Below are 18,222 nucleotides of genomic sequence, written 5' to 3'. Positions count from 1 at the left end.
CTGCCTGCGCCGCTCCTCTCTGCACGCAGCGAGCCGGGCTGCTCTTCCTCTCTCCCCCCGCCTTCTCCTCCTCCTCCTCTCCGGCTGCACAAAGAGCGACAGCGAAGGCCCTGGCTTGCCTTTAAAGGCAGCGGCTGGGAATTTAAGGTGTCCCAGAGCCATGTCTCTCCGCAGCGCTCTTCGCCGCACGCCGTGGATGAAGGGTTGTTGCAGTTCCTCACCTTGTAGGTCTCGGGCGGTTGGGTCGCCGTTAGGCGCTCTGGGGTTTGTTTTGGGTAGGTACCTGGCTCTAGTTCTTCCTCACTCTCCCCTTTTGCTCCTGTGCTCTCCTCTCTCTGCTCTTTGGGGAGGCAAGGGTTAAACTTCAGGGTGTAATATTTATTACGCCGTGCTTTTAAAGTAAGAAACATGTGGGTTACAAAGTGTTTTCTTCTACCGGGGAGGGATGCTTAACGCTCGGGTTGGGTGCCTGCGTAGACTGCCAGAAGTCACAAGAAACTTGGGCTTGCAGGGAAGGTTGCTCCCCTGGCAGTCTGCGAAATACATAGTTGCATGCAGCTTTATTCAGATCTTCATTAAAAAGTTATTCTGCTCTTGCACTGTGAATGTTTTCCATTAAATAAAATCGCCTTCTTTGTTTCAATATTTGTTTTCCAACCAGGGAACGTAGTTTACCTTGTCTTTACACTCCTCAAGGCTGCAAAAAGTTCCTGGTAGGCAATGGCCTCTGCATCCTTCCCTATATAAGTAGGTAGGGGGTGCTAAGCATATTGCAATTACTACTTAAATGAAGGAAAATGTTTCCCTTGTGGGGCAAGCAGCTTTTTATAAATTTCTGGAATTAATTAGAATGAAGTGTTAAAAAAGAATGAAGACAAAAAAAAAAAATCCCCCTCCTTCAAAAGCTTTTGTCTCCAATTTCTGTTGACAGGTTGTTTTCCAGACGCTATTTTTTCTTTTCTTTTTTTTTTTTTTTTTGATTGCAAGTGCTTAGTGTCTTGCATTGGAAGACAGCAGCTACGAACTGAATTCATTGCTCATCCAAGACACGTTCTTGTAACTAGAGTTTGGATTACTGCCCAAGCCTGGGCTTTGGAAGATTTGTTTTAAATAGTGCCACGCCTCCCAGAGAAGGAGGGAAAGCACTGTAAAGGAGAGTTGGGCTCCACATCAGAACTTCTCGGGGAGCTTAAAACTTCAATTCCTACAAAGTATATTCAATAAATTAGTAGACTTAAAAGGTTTATGGAACGGACGTACTTGTTAGTAAGTGCTATATAGGGGAGATGAGCTGCACAGTCTGTAGATTTACTTCTTTCTTACATTTAGTGCAGTCGAACTTGGTGAATAACAGTCACTTGCGTTTATTTTTTTGCTTTTCAGCTTAACCTCGTAACAACGTGACCGTCAGTATCAGATTTGGTCAGCGATGCTGCTGAACTTTGTTCTTCTTGTTGTTAAGCGAGATCCTTGCTTTCTAAGAAACTACCGCAGACAGGTCATTTTTAGTAATTCCTGAAAACTTCTTCTCTGAGAAGGATGAATTGCATTTTATCACAGCCATTCCTGTTTAGAAGTCACTGTCTCGGTTGGGCCTCTTATTAGTCTTGGATTGTGGTGCATGTGAGTCAGAGTGGAAAAACGTTCTAAAATTAGACGGGCATTGTTAAGAATTTTATTAAATGGGTTGCATCAGTGTCTTTTTGCTTTACCATTTTAATGGGCAATTCTCTGTATTCTCAGTATCATTAGTTGACTAAAAAAGGGCTCGGAAGGCAGGAAACTTTTCAACATTTTTATGTCTGTGAAGACACTAAACAGTAAACTGGCATGGTTTTAGGTAAACCAGTCTACTTAAATGCGGCCTCTTTGTTCTTCTGTTACCTGTACTAACAGAACACCAGGATTGTGTTTTCCCCCGAGGAGAACAGGTGTATTGTGGAGTTTCAGCTTCTTGCATCAGAACGGAAGCAGAACCATTATTTGAAAAGCATCTTATTTTTGAGATTAATATGTTAATAGCTAAAATTATGACTCCGCACTGAGCTGAGTACAAACAGATGTCTCTGCTGAGCGTGTTGCAGGATCAGAGCCCAGGTTGCCTTTTGGAAATTGGCCTCAGTGCTCAGGGAGTGATTATTTGTTTCATTACCTCTGTGTTAAATGAGGTCGGTAAGTGTGTTAGATTCTTTTTTTTTTAATGAAGAACTTACGCAGTGTATCTGGAAAAGAAATTCATTCTCTGATTTGCCTGCCATAGTTATAGTTTTACGTGTTGGAAGGTAGGAAGAGCAGTCATTCCTTTGTAGTCTTAGAGAAATGTGCGAGATGTGCCCACCTGTCTTAAGTGAACGACGACATTGAGTGCTTTCTCTTTCTTTTTAACTTCCTTCATGTGGAAAACCTGTTGTCTTGCAGGTCTGAGGAATTTCTAATGTTCCCAATTTTTATTTATTTTTTTTTTTCTATTAGACTGATCAGCGGAAAAACTGATACCATTGCTCTGGGGTGGGAAAGGCCAGCAGTCTGTGCGAGAGAATCATGTCTGTTCGGGAGTCGTTTAACCCAGAAAGTTATGAACTGGACAAGAGCTTCCGTCTGACCCGATTCACTGAACTGAAAGGCACAGGCTGCAAAGTGCCACAGGATGTCTTACAGAAACTGCTCGAATCTCTACAAGAAAACCACTTTCAGGAAGATGAACAGTTCCTGGGGGCAGTTATGCCCAGGTTGGGTAAGTAGTTGCTCCTCTAGATGCGTGTTGTACTTTTGTTTCGTCTGCTTAGTGACGCGATCTCATTTGCAGTTTTCTTAAACTGGTTTGAAAATTCTATGTTGTGTAATGCATGCACAGCATCCAGAAATCTGAAGAATGAATCTTGTGTTGTCATTTGTTGGCATCTGGGATACAAGAATATTATTTTAATTATTTAACATCCTGCAGTGCACTCAACTACAAAGAAAAAACGGTCAGGAATGGCCATTGTGATAGGCCCATGCTTAGGCGTTAGTCTCCTCCTCCCTTTCCCTAGTAGATGCTTTGCAAACTGAAGCCGTATCAATTAATTTCTGGACTTTTATATTAATACATTGCCTTTGGAAATCAGTGCAATGAATGCAATGAATTTTATGCAGTTAGATGACTCTCAGATGAAGTTCCCCTCTCCCTCCCCTCCCCTCCCCTCTGTTCCTGGGTCAGAGAAAGGGAGCAAGAGAAAACTTTCTCACTTCAGCTGACTGGGAGCGGATTGTTTCACAGTTGTCATTTTTCCTTTCAGTCCTTTCATTGTTCCCCACTCTAACTTTTTTGCTCACCTGTAGAAGCTGCCTGGGAAAGGCTGTCTTTCCAAGACCTCTGTGTTCTTGCCAGCTTCACTTTCTCTTTGATATTTGCACAATGATGCAAGCAATAAGGGAAAACAACCTGCACGAGCCACCTACATGGGGAACAGGGCGAACGTAGGTATTTTGATACCAGCTACTGTACCTAATATTGATATAGATAAATTAATGTAAATAATGTGTTTAATGACACTTTTAATTCTGTTTGTCTATTTACTCAGCCCTGCATATTCAATCTATATTTTGCAGTGCAGAATGAATTTTTTTCCTCAATTTAGGAATATCAATGTAGCGTTTATTCTGAAGTTATTTAATTATCAACTTAGTGTCCAATGACCTTATTTTAAATTATTTTAACATTGCTAATTGTCTATTAGCAGGCTAACAGGTTGCAACCCGTTGTTTTGGTAGGGTTTGAATTCAGCGAGAGATTAGTAAGGAGCCTGTGTTTTTGCTTAAACAATGGCGATCTTTGTATGAAATATCTAAGCAGCAATTGTGTGTGGAGCTGGGGTAGCACTATAATTTAATATTCCCTAATGAAGGACACTTCCAGCTTCTTTTATCCCCAAATTACTATTTATATGTTTTTTTCTAAATTAAGTAAGTTATTCACGACAGCATTTCAATTTGGCAAATTTCTAAAATCAGTAATAGTTTGTTTTAGATTTAATTATCCAGCTGGTTTTTTGGGTTTTGTTTTTTGGTTTTGTTTTTTTTCTCTTATAAACTTACAGGCTCTAAACAGTACTAACTGGAACTGCTAATAGATTTTTCTTCTCCAGCTATATGAAAAGGTAAAAAAGTAGACTACTGCCGTCAATATGTATGTGGGATATTATGTAACAGGAAATCTGTTAGTAATAGCAGGTAAAGAGTTCAGATCTCTTAAAAATATGCTTTTGTGGTGAGTATCCCTTCAACAAATGTGTCTGCGGATAAGTTTGGTGTGATTTGCCTCTGATGCCTTGTGCTTAAAAGGGTTAGACAGGTAACTTTACAACCTGTGCACATGCACCGTGCTTTTGTCAAGAGGGAAAATTGCCCATAGCAGGCTCAAGCTCATTCCTTTTTAGTTCTGCAAGTGGTGTTATCCAGAGCAATCTTAAATATGACTATGAGTAAGTCTGGGAGTAAGAAACTCCAAGTTTGATATTAATTCTCACAGCTGTTACAGACCTTGAAATCACTGTTTTCAGTCACCTCTCTGAACAGATTCACTTATTTAGTCAGTCCTTTTTTGGTGGAACAGAAACATAGCCTCAGAAGGACCATCGTGGCCCCTTTGCCTGTCAAGCAACACTTTCACTGAAGTTGTGGAAAACCCAAGTGAAATCAGTCGTGCAGCATTATAGCAAGAACAGGTGAACTGAGGGCAAAACAGCTCCTATACCCGAGCCATTCTCTGTAACTGCTTATATGCGCTTCCTTGGAGACATGGGACATCATGCATAGTCGCTTGGTAGCTTCTGCAGAGGATGAGCAACCCTAAGTTACTGCTCATGAGCTTCTGTTAGTATCCCTTCCCTTCTGAGGCAAGATCTAGTGCCTTCGTAGGCAGGAGAGGTAAGATCCTCTCCACCTGTGTACCTACTGCCTGGCAGACCTTCTGCTCTGTGTCCTCAGTAGGACCTCAGATGACAGCAGCTTGCTCCATCCCCATATAGGACACTGCCAAATACTGGCTTGTAGCTCTTGCTAGGTAGTGTGTTTCATTAGTACCTGGGGAAAAGTTACTGTGTAACATCTGCTCCCTGAAAACTGGCTTTTTGAAGCCCCTTGTGCTGCGAGATAAGCACAGTGATTCTAGGCGGCTTGCTGCCAGCCCAGGAAGGAGGTAAGCTACCTGCCGTTGCCACAAGGCACAAGAATACGGACAGGGAGCGGGGCTCAGGTAGCATCTTGTGATTTGTCACCCGCTGCTTTTGTGCAGGGACTTAAATTGCAGCAAATGCTAGGTGGTTTTAATACCACTTACTCTGAAATATCCGTCATCAGGGAAAAATCTGTGCTTGGTGTTGTGGTTTTCTCAAAGGAGTTTCCCTGTCTAGCAGGTTGTCTTGCTGCCTTTCAGCCTCGCAGAAGTAAGGCGAGGTTAACACGGTTGCAAAAGCTCCAAGTGGGTGAATCGTCTTTCACCAAGGCCTAGGCTGTGACTTGTGGCATTCTTGTTCTTCCTCCTGAAGTGAGGAGGTGCCCTTCATGAGAGGCTGTGTCCTTTTAAAACTGTCACTTTGTTTTTGTTGAGATCGAAGCAACAGGAAAACCTATTTGCTTTTGACAATATCAGTTTACATAGTTCCTCTTAACTTTAAATGTACCTACATACAAGCACTGAAGTTCTTAATGCACTATTATTATGCTGCAAAAAAATGTAGAGCGTTGTAGTTTAGTTCTTGCTTTCAACCATTTACTCTTCTGTTCCATTCCAGTCAGGAGTTTTGATTCTTTGCTTGGTTTTCCTCTTATTTGTGCTATGTGCTTTCTCTAAAGAAGGAATTTGCCATGTCCGTTTAGGCAGTGTTGTGAGTTCTATTTCACAGACATGTTTTATAAGTTCTCTTGTTAAGAGCGACGGTTAATTAAGGGCAAAGTTACTCACCTCGCTGATGGATTTTTGGTTTTGCAGGAATTGGGATGGACACTTGCGTTATTCCATTAAGACATGGAGGTTTGTCGTTGGTCCAGACGACAGATTATATTTATCCTATTGTGGATGATCCTTATATGATGGTAAGTTGGGTAAACTTAATTGTTAGCTGTATTCCTGATTTGGTTTGTGCTTCTCACTTACCAATCTGATGACAATTTTGACCGTTTCTTCTAGATGTGCAGTGCTAATTGTTTGATTAACTGCATTCAGAGTCTTTCCTAAAAACATCTGGAGAGGGAAAGGCATAGTTTCATCCTGTAATCTTTTCCATGTTGGCCAGGAATGCTGTAGTGCCGCTTTCTATAGGTGAAAGTTGTGAGAAATGCCAACTTTAATTCAAATTTCCCTCCATCTGTTGTTCTGTGGGATTTGTCTTGAAAAGCCCAAAAAGGGGGGGAAAAAAAGAGCTGTCTGTGACACAGCAGGCAGTAAACTCCACTTATGAGCAGAACAGCATTGTGATTGGCCTTTTTTGAGGTTCTGAAATAACCAGGTAACATGTTAGAACTGGAAATGCCTAAATGACAGTAGCTGGCAATAGCACCTGGCAGCTTCAGAGTGCTTTGTGAACGCCAGTTTTCTCATTGTACTACCTCCACTTGCAGATGGATAGGTTGAAATGAGTTGTTGGAAGTTGCATGCGCTTTGACTTTGGTTCCTTCTGTGTCCCTGTTTCATTTAGTCTATCTCAGTAGAGATTCCTTTGTGGTATTATGTGTGGTGGTGATCAGTATTGACTTGAACAGAAGGTCATGGGGAAACAAATGAACTTTATGAAGGGACTTAGTAAAGCTGTAAGGAATTCTACAGGAGGTGTTCATTAAATGAAAGTTAAGAAATGCTAGACTTCATGTTTCCTGTGATTTGAATGTGACTCCTTTGCTTTAAGGCATACTTTTACTGTTGTTTATGTGATTGCATGCTTTATTTGCTGTTGTTGGTTTGTTGTTTGTTCTGTGAGACCTGTCGGGTAGGTTTTGGACACGTGGTTTGAGATTGGGACCGATTTATTTCTTTTTTTTACCATGCTTGACCAGGTGTTGTGCACATATGTAAGCTTTAGCTCCTTTGATTTCTGTTCCAGAAGAGCTCTTTCTGCAAACTGAGCAGCCAAGATCTCAGGCTTGCCTCTAGAGTACAGAGTTGTTGAGCTCTCCTGAGAAATTTGATTCAAGTGGCTTGCTTTAATATCATGTGGGAACTTGTCAGAGACCAGAGGAAAAAAAAAAGAGATATGTGTTGTTGGAGCGCTGTGTTCAAGTTCATTAGCTGAGAAACTCTCTTTTCTCACCTTGTAACAAATTTTGTGAGGGACAGTGCGAGAAGGCTGTGGTGAAGGGAGAGAGTTGTTTTGTTTGGGGATACAAAGTGTTTGAGATGCTGCAGGAGTGGATAGATGTGCCTGGGCCCAGATAAGGTTTAGGCCAGTGTGGTAGGAGCGGAATGTAAATTTGGCCATAGTCCAACTTTAGTGTTTGTATCGTAGTGACAGTCTATACTGTGGTCCGCATGTGCCAGCAGCGCTAACTTTGGTGTTTTCTAACTCAAGTCCTTTGCTTTTCATTCCTGTCAACATTCATTTTAATGTGGTGGCCTGCCACTTCCTAATCTGTTTACAGATGTGTATTTCTTCTCAAAAGCTAACTGAGAACAGGGATTCTGTCAGAAGCCGCCTTGCTGATATCTGTAGTGATGATCCAGCAGAGTTGAAGCTGTTGGATCCCCTGCTCGGACCTCTCTCTCTTGGGGACTGAGGTACCTGGGGGCAATATAAATTGCCATTTTCTTGTCTGGACCAAGATCAGTTGGAGGACAGTCAAATACAACTTGCCAGGGGGTTTATGGACAGTTGTTAAGAATAGAGGAATGGTGAGACTCAGGAATTTTGAGGTTTTGTCCAGGCTGTATAAAGGAGTGTGCTCTGCACTCCTCTGTTCAAGAGGACTCCAACTGCTTCTTTCCCTGTTTTTAGTCTAGATGCCTCCTGACCCACGCCTGTTGTTACCACTTTCTGTTCTCGTTATCACATGCAGTCCATGCTCTGCTTCTTGCTCTTCTGCTCTGTCTCTGTACCTAGTCAATTCTAGTCTGGTTTTGGGCAGGTATTCCCTGATTTAGAGTCTCTTCATTTCTCTGGGCACAGTGTCTACCTGCAGCTCCTTATCTGATCTCTCTTCCTAGTTGGTGGAGAGAGAGGAAGCAAGGAGGGAAAGCCAGAAGTGCAAATGGACTCCCAAGCTGGGTGCTGTGACAGAAAGGATTAGAAAATGGCTGAGGAAGGCAAAACTGCATGTGGACTCTGCTGAACTTCAGATTTCTGCTTCAGAAAACAGCTGTCTCTCACACTGTCACTGCCCATTTTAAAACAAAGTTCTGCAGTTATATGCAAAAACTCTCTTCATCCTTTTCCCCTTCTCTTTGGCTTTGTTCTTGAAAACACTTAATGCATGCTGTGCAAAGTATCCCTAGGATGTATGCCTGTAAAATCTATGTCCAACATAGGACTTTTTGGCCGAAATGGTTTGATATTGGAGAAGTTACAAGCAATTGAAAATAGGTTTCCTAATAAGTATTAAGCCACTGGTAAGAGGACTGGTACTGGCCTCTTCTGTGACACTGTGGAGATACCTTTTTGAGTACAGGAGAAGGAAACTGGCTGGTTTGAGAGTCCTGGATTTCCTTCCCCTTCCATTCCAGGGACCTTTTTGGTTCCCTTTTGAGAAGAACCTTCACTCAAGACTGGGGACGGGTGTCTGGTACTTCATCCTTTGCCCTTATAAATAGTTCTTAGTATTGGTGTTGCACGTAGATACTTGTGTTTCGGGGGAACTAAGCAAGCAGTCAGGTAGCATGCAGGACCCAGCTAGGCTGACCCCCTTTTGTGAATCCTGTTGTGTTTATTGGTGCTCGCAAGCCATGTATTGTTCCCTCTGCTTCTTCAGACTTGAAACTTGCACTCCCTGAATTTGTTTCCCTAGTGGTTTTGCCAGTTGGCAAAAGCAGTGTTAGACTGACCTCTGACTACTAGAATAGAGACCTGTTGACAGTGTGGTTTTAAAAACTTATCTGTCATTCCTAAGAGGGCATAAACCAGCAGTTTGCTTGGTAAATACTGAAGATAGTGGAGAATGGTTTGATAGTCCCCTTCCAGAAAAGGAAAATGGCAGGCTTTAGTGTTCTTAAACAGCTAGAAATTTAACAGCCAATATCCACCAAACCATGCAGTACACAGCTCTCTCTTTTCTTAATAGTTTAAGACACAAGTGATTAAAACATATTCCAGTTCCAAATGTAAGGGATTTCCCTGATGCCACTGGAAGCTCTCGAATTTATGAAAAGCTGGATTATACTTAGTTGTGATTTGGAAGTGTTGTTTCATGTCATCAGCAAGTGAGGTAACTGCCTGAAAATATGAATTTTTTGAAAAAATCTGGATGTGTGATTAGTGTAAGGTTTTGGAGATGGTGGAAATGTGTTTAGATTCCTTTTTTTTTTTTTTTTTCTCCTTTCCCACCTTTCCCCCCAATTTGTCTTCCAGCTAAAGCGTGTTTCTGTAGTCCAAATTGCCAATTTGTGTCGAATAAGCCTGTTGTTTTTATCATGGTGGTGTTGCCTCTGAAGAGCACAGATTTAATATCATAAAACTAGATATTGGTTACAGTTCTGCAGCTGTAAACTTGAACCAATTTTAATAAAATGAGCAGAGTTTTCCAGAGTAACGCAGCAGAATTTGTCCTGCATTTTAAAATTATCTTGCCGTCTCTTAGGGCACATCCCATATCAGAAAGTTCTGCATCTCCATCAGGAAACTTGATGTCTCCTCTGTGCTGGGTCCACACCCCAACAAACCCTGATGCGAATCTGTTAATTTAATAAAATTAATTTAGAGTAGCTAGGCTCATATGACTCAAGTGACGTCTTCTCAGTCCTGTCAGCTTCACGACTTTGTAGAGAAATCTTCGGCGGATGACCAGTTTTGTCTCTTGGACAAGTTTTTGTAAATGGAGATACTCACACATACAAAAATCAATAAAAATGTATGCACTGTAGCAAAATTCAGCCTTATTTTGTCACTTGAACAAGTGACAGAGCAGACACAGCTCCCTCACCACACAAGTGGCAGGGGACAGACGTCTCCCCTCAGTAGCTGTGCATGCTCCTAAGCGGTGACAAGGCCAGTTTCTGGGAGCCCTGAGCTCCTTAATCCCGGGCACGCCTGTCTTCTGCAGACAGCTTCTTCTTGACTTCCTGACAGAAAAGGCACCCCAGTGTGGCTGTGTGCTGGCAGCGCAGCTGTATCCTCTGGGAAGAAGAGTACACTCCTAAAAAACTTCGGAGTGTAGACATGGCCTCCAGGGTAGTGCAGAGGAACAACCAGCTTTGTCATCAAGGTCCCAGTCTCCTCGATGCCGAAGAGGTACAGCAATATATGCTTTGGGGATTAGCTTCCTAGCAGTTGTCAATTACATACCATGGTGGTCTTCATCAGTGTGTACAGTTTTATGCTGAGATAAGGTTAATAGGAACATATCAGATTAAGTAAACGGAGCTTGTTATCAAAGCTAGACTTTGTTGAGCTTAACTTCAACCGCAAATTAGGCATCCAGTCTAAACTCTTGTGGTCGGTGAGAACGTATGTTGACCAAGACAGCTGGGATGAATTCTCTCCTTACCTGTAAAGGGAACAGATACCCGCATTTCTAGATGGGCGCATTGCACAAAATGGATCTTGCCAAATCTTTTGGCTGGCTTTCTTAATGCAGGAGCCTGCGGAATAAGCAGCTGTCTTGGAGTGCAAACTCATGCTGGCAGTTTTGTTCGCAGCAGGTGTTTGCCTGAACATTCACAAACAGTCCTGCAGATTTTTTTTGTCTGTCTTTCTTTTTCAGGGACGGATAGCGTGTGCCAATGTCCTAAGTGACCTTTATGCCATGGGGGTCACGGAATGCGACAACATGTTGATGCTCCTTGGAATCAGCAATAAAATGACAGATAGGGTAAGATTTTTGGTACTTTCTTTAGAAGGAAGACCCAAACAGCTAAACATGCTTAGAATGTTTTTACCTTTAGTGTATTTTCTCCTCAAAGTTTGAACCATTTTAAAGAAGAGATGGTTTTATTGAATGTATCAGTTCATTGTATGGATCTTTCCTCGTAAACATTCTGAGGTCACTTGCTCAAAGTTCAGTTTTCTGTGGCATTGTAATCTGCTGCTGCTAATGCCTTCATCCCCACCAAAATGGGGTCCCTGTGTCTGTCAATTCGGGATAATACCGCTCCAAGGCAGCATTTGATTACCAGTTCATGTGTCAGTCTGGATAGGAACTTCAGGTTTGCTTATGCCAGCTTTGCAACATCTCTCTGAAGCAGAAGAAACAGGAATAGATTGCTTGTTTCTTTTTTTCCTTCTCTCTCTTCTTTTTGCCTCTTTCCCCCCTCCCTTCCTTTTTTTGCCTTCCGCACACCCTCCCGCCTCTTTTTTTTTCTCTCTCTTCTTTTTGCCTTTTCTGTCTTCTTTTCTCCTTTTTCATGGAAGTGACCAGCATATATGTTTGTTTTGCTCTAGCAAAGATGGGCTGTTTATTCTTAGAAGGAAGTAAGTTGAAACTTTGCTGATTAGTGGAGGCCAAATGCAGCTTGATTTAACTTTGTCATATTGCACTGCTGTGCTGTGGCTGTACCTAATTACAACAGCAGGATAGTTGTTCTGAGTTTGCAGAGCTCTGATTTCTTTACATTTATATGACCTTTTGAAGAATGTTTCTTCAGCATAAGAGTGTCTCTTCAGCTCTTTTTACATAGAGCTGTAAAACCATAGCTCTATGGGATAACATGCAATTTTCAGGAGGCTTACCTCTTCCTAAGGCTGGCTTTTCTGTCATGAGCTATTTGCCATGAGGGCATTTGGCTTGAGTGATCAGAGCCCTGGACCAGTCTTGAAATGACTAGCACTGCTGTGTATGGAACTCTGACTTCTGTTTTGATCTCTAGGAAAGAGACAAAGTGATGCCTCTAATTATCCAGGGTTTCAAAGATGCAGCAGAAGAGGCAGGAACATCTGTTACTGGTGGCCAAACAGTGTTAAATCCCTGGATTGTTTTAGGAGGAGTGGCCACGACAGTCTGTCAGCCTAATGAATTTATAATGTAAGTTAAATCGCTAAACAATCAAAGGCACTGGTCTGAAGGGATACAGTAAAAATCCTTTAAATACCATGTTGTGATCTCGTGATCTGTCTCCTGATGAATAAAGCAGTACCTTCTCCTGCTTGCATTTGTCCTTAGCCCTCGCCAGATGCCACATCTCTTTTGTACATACTTCCTTTTTTAAACAGGATGTCCTTCTACTTCTCCCCACCTCCTAGTATCTTTTGATCCTATTCTCCTTTTGACAGGAGAGTTAAGCTTCTAACCTTTAAAGGTATTGAAGACTGCTTTGGGACATAATTTCTGTCATATTTATACATGCATTTTAAACCATCTCCCAATTATTGTATTAATGGCTGTAGAGAACTACAGAATTGCTGTCTTTAAAGCATTCTGTCCATTTAACAGTTGCTCATTTTGAGTGTCCCACTGTGGCATGTTACACTATACAAATGAATTTGTTTGTGATCCTAGTGGTGGTTATCTTATGCCCTGAGTAACAAAGGTCATTTTTTTTCCCTATCCTATCTTGCGCCTCCAGTAAATTGACAGAAGAGATGTAATTTTGTGTGCGTCTGACTGCAAGCGTTGTTCTATTCCAAGAAAGAAGGATTAGCACTTCTAAATAAGTTTGCAGCATTTTGCTCAATAATATCCCATGGCAATGAATCCCAAAGGGTAATTCTGCAATTAGTCAGTTTTTTAACTTGCAACAAGATACACGGGTCTGTGAAAATGTAATTATCAGCACTTATTCCTAATAATGTGTGTGAATCTCACTATGTAATTAATATATGAATTCTTTGTTTTCAGGCCAGACAATGCAGTGCCAGGAGATGTGCTTGTATTAACTAAACCCTTGGGAACACAAGTGGCTGTAGCTGTCCACCAGTGGCTAGATATTGTGAGTACACTACAAAAAAAGAAATAGGGAAGAGGGGTGTGAGTTAAAGGTGACCTTCTTCATTCCCTCAAAATGGCAAAGTTCAGCAGTGTAATAAGTACACTGAGGGCTCAGTTAGGAGTGATGTACCACCTCTCTCTCCTCCTTCCTCCCTGGTGTCTCAGCCTGACATGCTTACATGCAAAACTCTTTTGAAATCAAGAGAGTTTAGTATTTTGTGCTTAGTAAGCCCATCTTAATTACATCTAATTCTTAGTTAGTTCTCAGGCATTGCTGTAATAAACAAAAGTATTTACTAACAGAGCAACATACGAGCACCCTGGGTAAAATTATGCCCTACTCCACCTGCCAAAGTAATTGGCAAAAGCTTATTGATGGCAGTTAGGCCAAGATTGCTATCTGTGTTCATGGGCTTTCTGCTTGTGTACATGAAGATATATCTACGTTTCACATGTATTACCCTGTGCATTCAATAAGAATATTTCTAGCAGCATTATGTATGTAGACATACTTCCATCTGTTACTTCAGGCAAAAATGTAACTACTGAACTGAAAAGTGACTGCAAAATTGGCATCTGCTTATGTTGTCTGGCTCCCAGTATGTGTCTTCAGAATTATAACTGCTCAGTTTACACTTTAAAAAGATGCATCTTTTCTACTTTTGGGACTACTGAGCCAATAGACAGGCAGCGGAGTGAGCTGGAATCTACTTTGTTTTGGCTGTTGGCCACTACATTGTCAGATGAATTCAAATTACACAGCTTGTGTTAGCAAAATCGGGAGAGAACCAGCTTAAACCTTCATTGGAGTCTGAAGCGTGAGCAACAAGAAAAAAATTTTTTTCTCCTTCTTCATAGGGTCTGGCCTAGCAATTTTGACCTCTGCAGAATCCTGCGTTTTCCAATCAGATATAAGGATCAGGGCCTCAGATAATCTTGATATGAAAATGAAGTGAAACAACAAGACACCAATTTTATAGTATGTTTTCTGGCCATAATCTTACTTCTTAACATATCTATTATTGTACTGACAAACAGACTTGCAAATTAAGGATATTGTGAATTTCCACATATTTCAAGTACTTCTAATTTCCTTGGCTGTCAACCAGAAGCATTTTCTGGTCTGAAAAATGAGGACAGCAAGGAAATCAATCTTCCTATTACATGTAAACAGCATATATCTTTGATTGTGGTAGAAAAATTTCTGAGTAGCTGTGCTGCCTTTTCTTCAGCTTTGTTTTGTGAAAGATTTAAAGTGAAACTAGAATTACCCATCACAAATCCACTCATAAATCAAATTTCGGTAGGGAATTTGACTTTGTATTGAAAAGTATGTGGGAGAAGGTACATAGCACAGCAAGTTTATGCATAGGCAAGAAAGGAAGACTGGAGTGTAGAGATATGTGGCTGCAAAACAAATTAAAAAACAACAAAAAAACCCCAAAAACAAACAAACAAAAAATGACCTAAAAGCTGAGGTATTTAAACAGAGCAGTAGTGAATGTGTTCCTGGTGACAAGTGAAAGGAAGATCCAAAATGAGGCAAAATTTGTCCTCCTTGCTTGGTTGCTGCCAGCATGGTTGCAGCCAAGCCCCAGCTGTGTTGCTGGCAGCAGCTGCCATGGGGCGCAAAGGAAGAGACTGCAAAGAGTCTGCAGGGAGCTGAGCCCCATCAGGGCCCCAGAGGACCAGGTCAGGGATGTGCTAGGGGTGATGAAGCTGTTTGCTGTGGCTTTGGCAGCCGGGCTGATGACGTGGGCCAATTAGGCTGGTCCACAGCTCCCTTTGCCTTTTCCTCCTTCAGCTGAAAGACATGAAAGGTGTTTTCTAGCCCTTGCTGTTATCTACAGATCCTTCCCACTTGGAAATCTAAGCTTGCTTTTACAAGTTGTTTGGGGATTTTTATGAACTTTTCTGTCTTTGTTTCCTGTCTACTAACCCCAGTATCTGATTGCTATAGTGGAGACGAATTTGCATCTAATTTGTGTCCTACTTGTGTTTGTGGCTCTTCTAGCCTCAGCCTTGAGTTCTGCCTCCACCTCATTTGTGATTTCCATTCCCATTATCTGGCTGGTTTCCATCAAATGATCAGCCTCAGAACAGGGGTTTTGAAAACTAAGACAGAATAACTGCTCAGTTTTTTTCAGTCATACCCAGTATTCTGTCCCGCCTCTAATAGCCTCATTTTTATTTTTTTTTGACTTGCTCTCTCTCTTACTTAATTGGTCAGACCCAGTTCAACCTAATTTCAGAAGCTCTGATCTTACTGCTATACTTCCTTGCTCTTTAACAAATGATTTGTTTTGGCTAACCAGTCTTTCCCCCTCTTGGCATTTCTGGATTCTGTCTTACACACCTCAAAGTCAGCACTCATTTGTTAAGGGTAAGAGCCTCTTTGACAAGATCCTTACCCAGTGCAGCATCATATACTAATTCTTAGTAGTTTTTGCACCTTTGGTTTAGTAAGAAGTTTGTTCTATGCATTTATTCTATGGAATGGCAGCATAGGCATTGTGGCTTCAAAAATCCTATTTTTGTTTACTTTCAGTTCTCTGTAATTTTATTTCCATTGCAAAAAAAGAAGAAAATTAGAACAGTTTGTAGTGTTGCTCTTAACAGCTAAATAGTTGATTTGTTTCATTACTTCAGCTTTGAATGAAACAATTGCCCTTTTTCTAAAGGTACCGTTTCCTAAATTGTTGTGAGACCCTTTTGAGATGAAAAGCGTTGCTTAGAACGTAATGGACGCATGAGTCCATACAAGACACTGGAGAATAGGTGGAAGGAGATGCTGGTATTAAACTGTAAAGGAAGTTTGTGAAACTGCCTTAATCCTAACTCACTAGATTACATCCTGCTTTAGCGTACATTCCTTAGACCTGGATTTGTGGATATCAGTGGCCTTTCTTGATCAAAGTGTCTGGATGTGAAATCAAGAATTTTCTCTTAAAAAACCAAAAAGCCAGAGATTACAAATCTCAACATCCAGCAACAAAATTATTTTCTTTTGGCTGCAGAGTTCAAGCCAGAGAGTTGCCTTGAGAAGGAGTTCTTTGCACTAGGGTAGGTTATTCCACTCCACTCTGCTGCTGAAAGCAAGATTTGCGGTGCTTAGTGCCTAATAGGTCTTTAAATGAACTTCACTTGGGTACAGCAGAGTAAGCCACACACCTCTGGCTGTTGAACCTTTTGCCCCTCTTTAAGTGAGTTTCCCCCAAAAAAAAAGTACATTTTGGATGAAGGCTTTTTTAAAGTAGTAAGGATGTGCTTTAAAATATGCAGCTCAAAATCTAAAAGAATCATCTTTATTTCATCCCTTAGCCAGAAAAGTGGAATAAAATCAAACTAGTGGTAACGCAAGAAGATGTTGAACTAGCATACCAGGAAGCAATGATGAATATGGCACGACTGAACAGAACAGGTAAGAAGAGATGGGCGTGTTGGGGGTTGAAGCAGGGAGGTTGTGGGTTTTTCTAGTTCCATACTTAATTTCATTTCACTGCTGTGGGGAAATGTGACACAGCTGCTTTATCCCTTCCTTCTGGCCCATCTTTCTGCTGTTCAGCGTTTATGAAGCAAGCAAATTAAAATCAAACGCCCTCTTTTAATTATGCAGCAAAAACACAAATGCTGCTGGAGATGATTATGACTCATGTGAGTGCTGCGAGTAACATCCGAGTGAGTTGGAGGGTGTTTTAAAGGGAAATATATTGGATTTGTTCCTTCTTATCTTCTGTGCCTAGAGAACTCGTGAGGGCCTGACTGCAATAAAGTTAAAAAAAATTTGAAGTCAAATAAAAAAGGAAAAGCTCTTCATTTTTGTATGCTTCAATTTAAACTTTTAATTTTTTTATTTTGTCATGTTGCGTGCTTCCCAGAGTGTGGAATATGTAGCACATGTTTTCTTTTCTGGTTTGTTTTTTTTTTTCCTGCTTTTGTGGTGGTGTGTTGTTGTTGTTGTCTTTTAATTTTGGTAGAGGGAAGGTTCTCCTTTTACCCTAGAAATTTCAATCCAGGATTTCCCTTCTTTGTTCAAAGTATCTTTGGAGGAGCAGAGAATTGACGTAGGTGTTTCCTTACTTCTCAGTTGAAGGAACAGAGATAGTTAAATATCTCTTCTCCCATTTATTCAGTTTTCATTGGTATTTGTTATGTCATCCCACTGTTTTTTTCATTCTTTCACGAAGTCTTCCAGGAAAAATAAATGACCAGGATTGTCTATGGAAAAGAACTCGGGTCCTGCTCTGTATTGGGAAGCACCAAAGGGCAAAGCATTCTTGGTTTTGTTTTTCTCGCTCACTCTTGTCAGGCACCTTTAAGGACACTTAAATACTCTTTGCTCGAGCCATTGTCCTTCATGCAGAGGTGCTTTCTCCCAGCCAGGGCTCTGTAGCTGCAAATGCCCAAGAATTTCATGAATGCATAGGTGGGGAGGCTGGGGCCCTTCCCCCACAACCTGCAGGCTTTGTTCTTAAGCTTTTAAAGTGTCCAGAACTTAAGTTCTGATGTGGTTTTACGGAGTGGCAGGGGAAGAGATGTGAGAAAACTGACCCAGGATGAGTCTGGTCCTTGCCCTCAATAAAGCAAAGCTGAGCTCAGAACCCTCTGGCCCTCAACTTTGGGAAGTTTGAATCTGGAGCAGACCCCTGTTTCTTAGACTGCTAATATAAATTAGTAGCACATGTCTAATAGAACATGCTCATAAATATAATTTTGGTGCTGGATTTTCAGCATGACTTAATACCTTAAATACAAGTTGAATTTTTTAAAGGTTACATGCAGTATCGATGAATTCCAGTTCCCTTCAAGCATGATTTTTTTTTGTTTTATTAATTTAAATAGTAACCCAACCTGATTCGAATTAGTGGTATGCAACTTCATTCAAACTGTGCACAGTATTGTTGAAGCATTGCTTTTCCTGATAATTTTTTTCTAATTTTTTTTTTTCTGCTCCTCCCTCTCTTGTAGCTGCTGGACTCATGCACACTTTCAATGCACATGCAGCGACAGACATCACAGGATTTGGAATCCTGGGGCATGCTCAAAACCTTGCCAAGCAGCAGCGAAACGAGGTGTCCTTTGTTATTCATAACCTTCCTGTTCTTGCTAAGATGGCTGCTGTCAGTAAGGCTTGTGGCAATATGTTTGGCCTCATGCATGGGACTTGTCCAGAGACTT

General features: G+C 41.3%; 1 protein-coding gene across 2 annotated transcripts in view; it reads left to right on the top strand.

Moving 5' to 3' along the window:
• The first annotated feature begins 2,471 nt into the window (after nucleotides 1-2,471).
• The window catches only part of SEPHS1 (selenophosphate synthetase 1), a 22,411-nt gene continuing 6,660 nt past the window's right edge, over nucleotides 2,472-18,222 (top strand). The window contains exons 1-7 of one of the 2 annotated variants that reach the window (XM_009708267.1): nucleotides 2,472-2,734; nucleotides 5,972-6,075; nucleotides 10,885-10,992; nucleotides 11,987-12,141; nucleotides 12,955-13,045; nucleotides 16,366-16,465; nucleotides 18,013-18,222. In XM_009708267.1, the coding sequence (XP_009706569.1) occupies nucleotides 2,542-2,734; nucleotides 5,972-6,075; nucleotides 10,885-10,992; nucleotides 11,987-12,141; nucleotides 12,955-13,045; nucleotides 16,366-16,465; nucleotides 18,013-18,222 (961 nt within the window). In that variant the 5' untranslated portion in view covers nucleotides 2,472-2,541. The remainder of the gene's footprint in view (nucleotides 2,735-5,971; nucleotides 6,076-10,884; nucleotides 10,993-11,986; nucleotides 12,142-12,954; nucleotides 13,046-16,365; nucleotides 16,466-18,012) is intronic. The other variant, XM_009708268.1, reaches the window with a different exon arrangement.

Source organism: Cariama cristata, unplaced genomic scaffold (genome assembly GCF_000690535.1).
Source record: "Cariama cristata isolate BGI_N322 unplaced genomic scaffold, ASM69053v1 scaffold5159, whole genome shotgun sequence".
Taxonomy (NCBI): Eukaryota; Metazoa; Chordata; class Aves; order Cariamiformes; family Cariamidae; genus Cariama; species Cariama cristata.
Note: the sequence above shows the minus strand (reverse complement) of the source record. Positions and strands in the feature narration are given on the sequence as shown.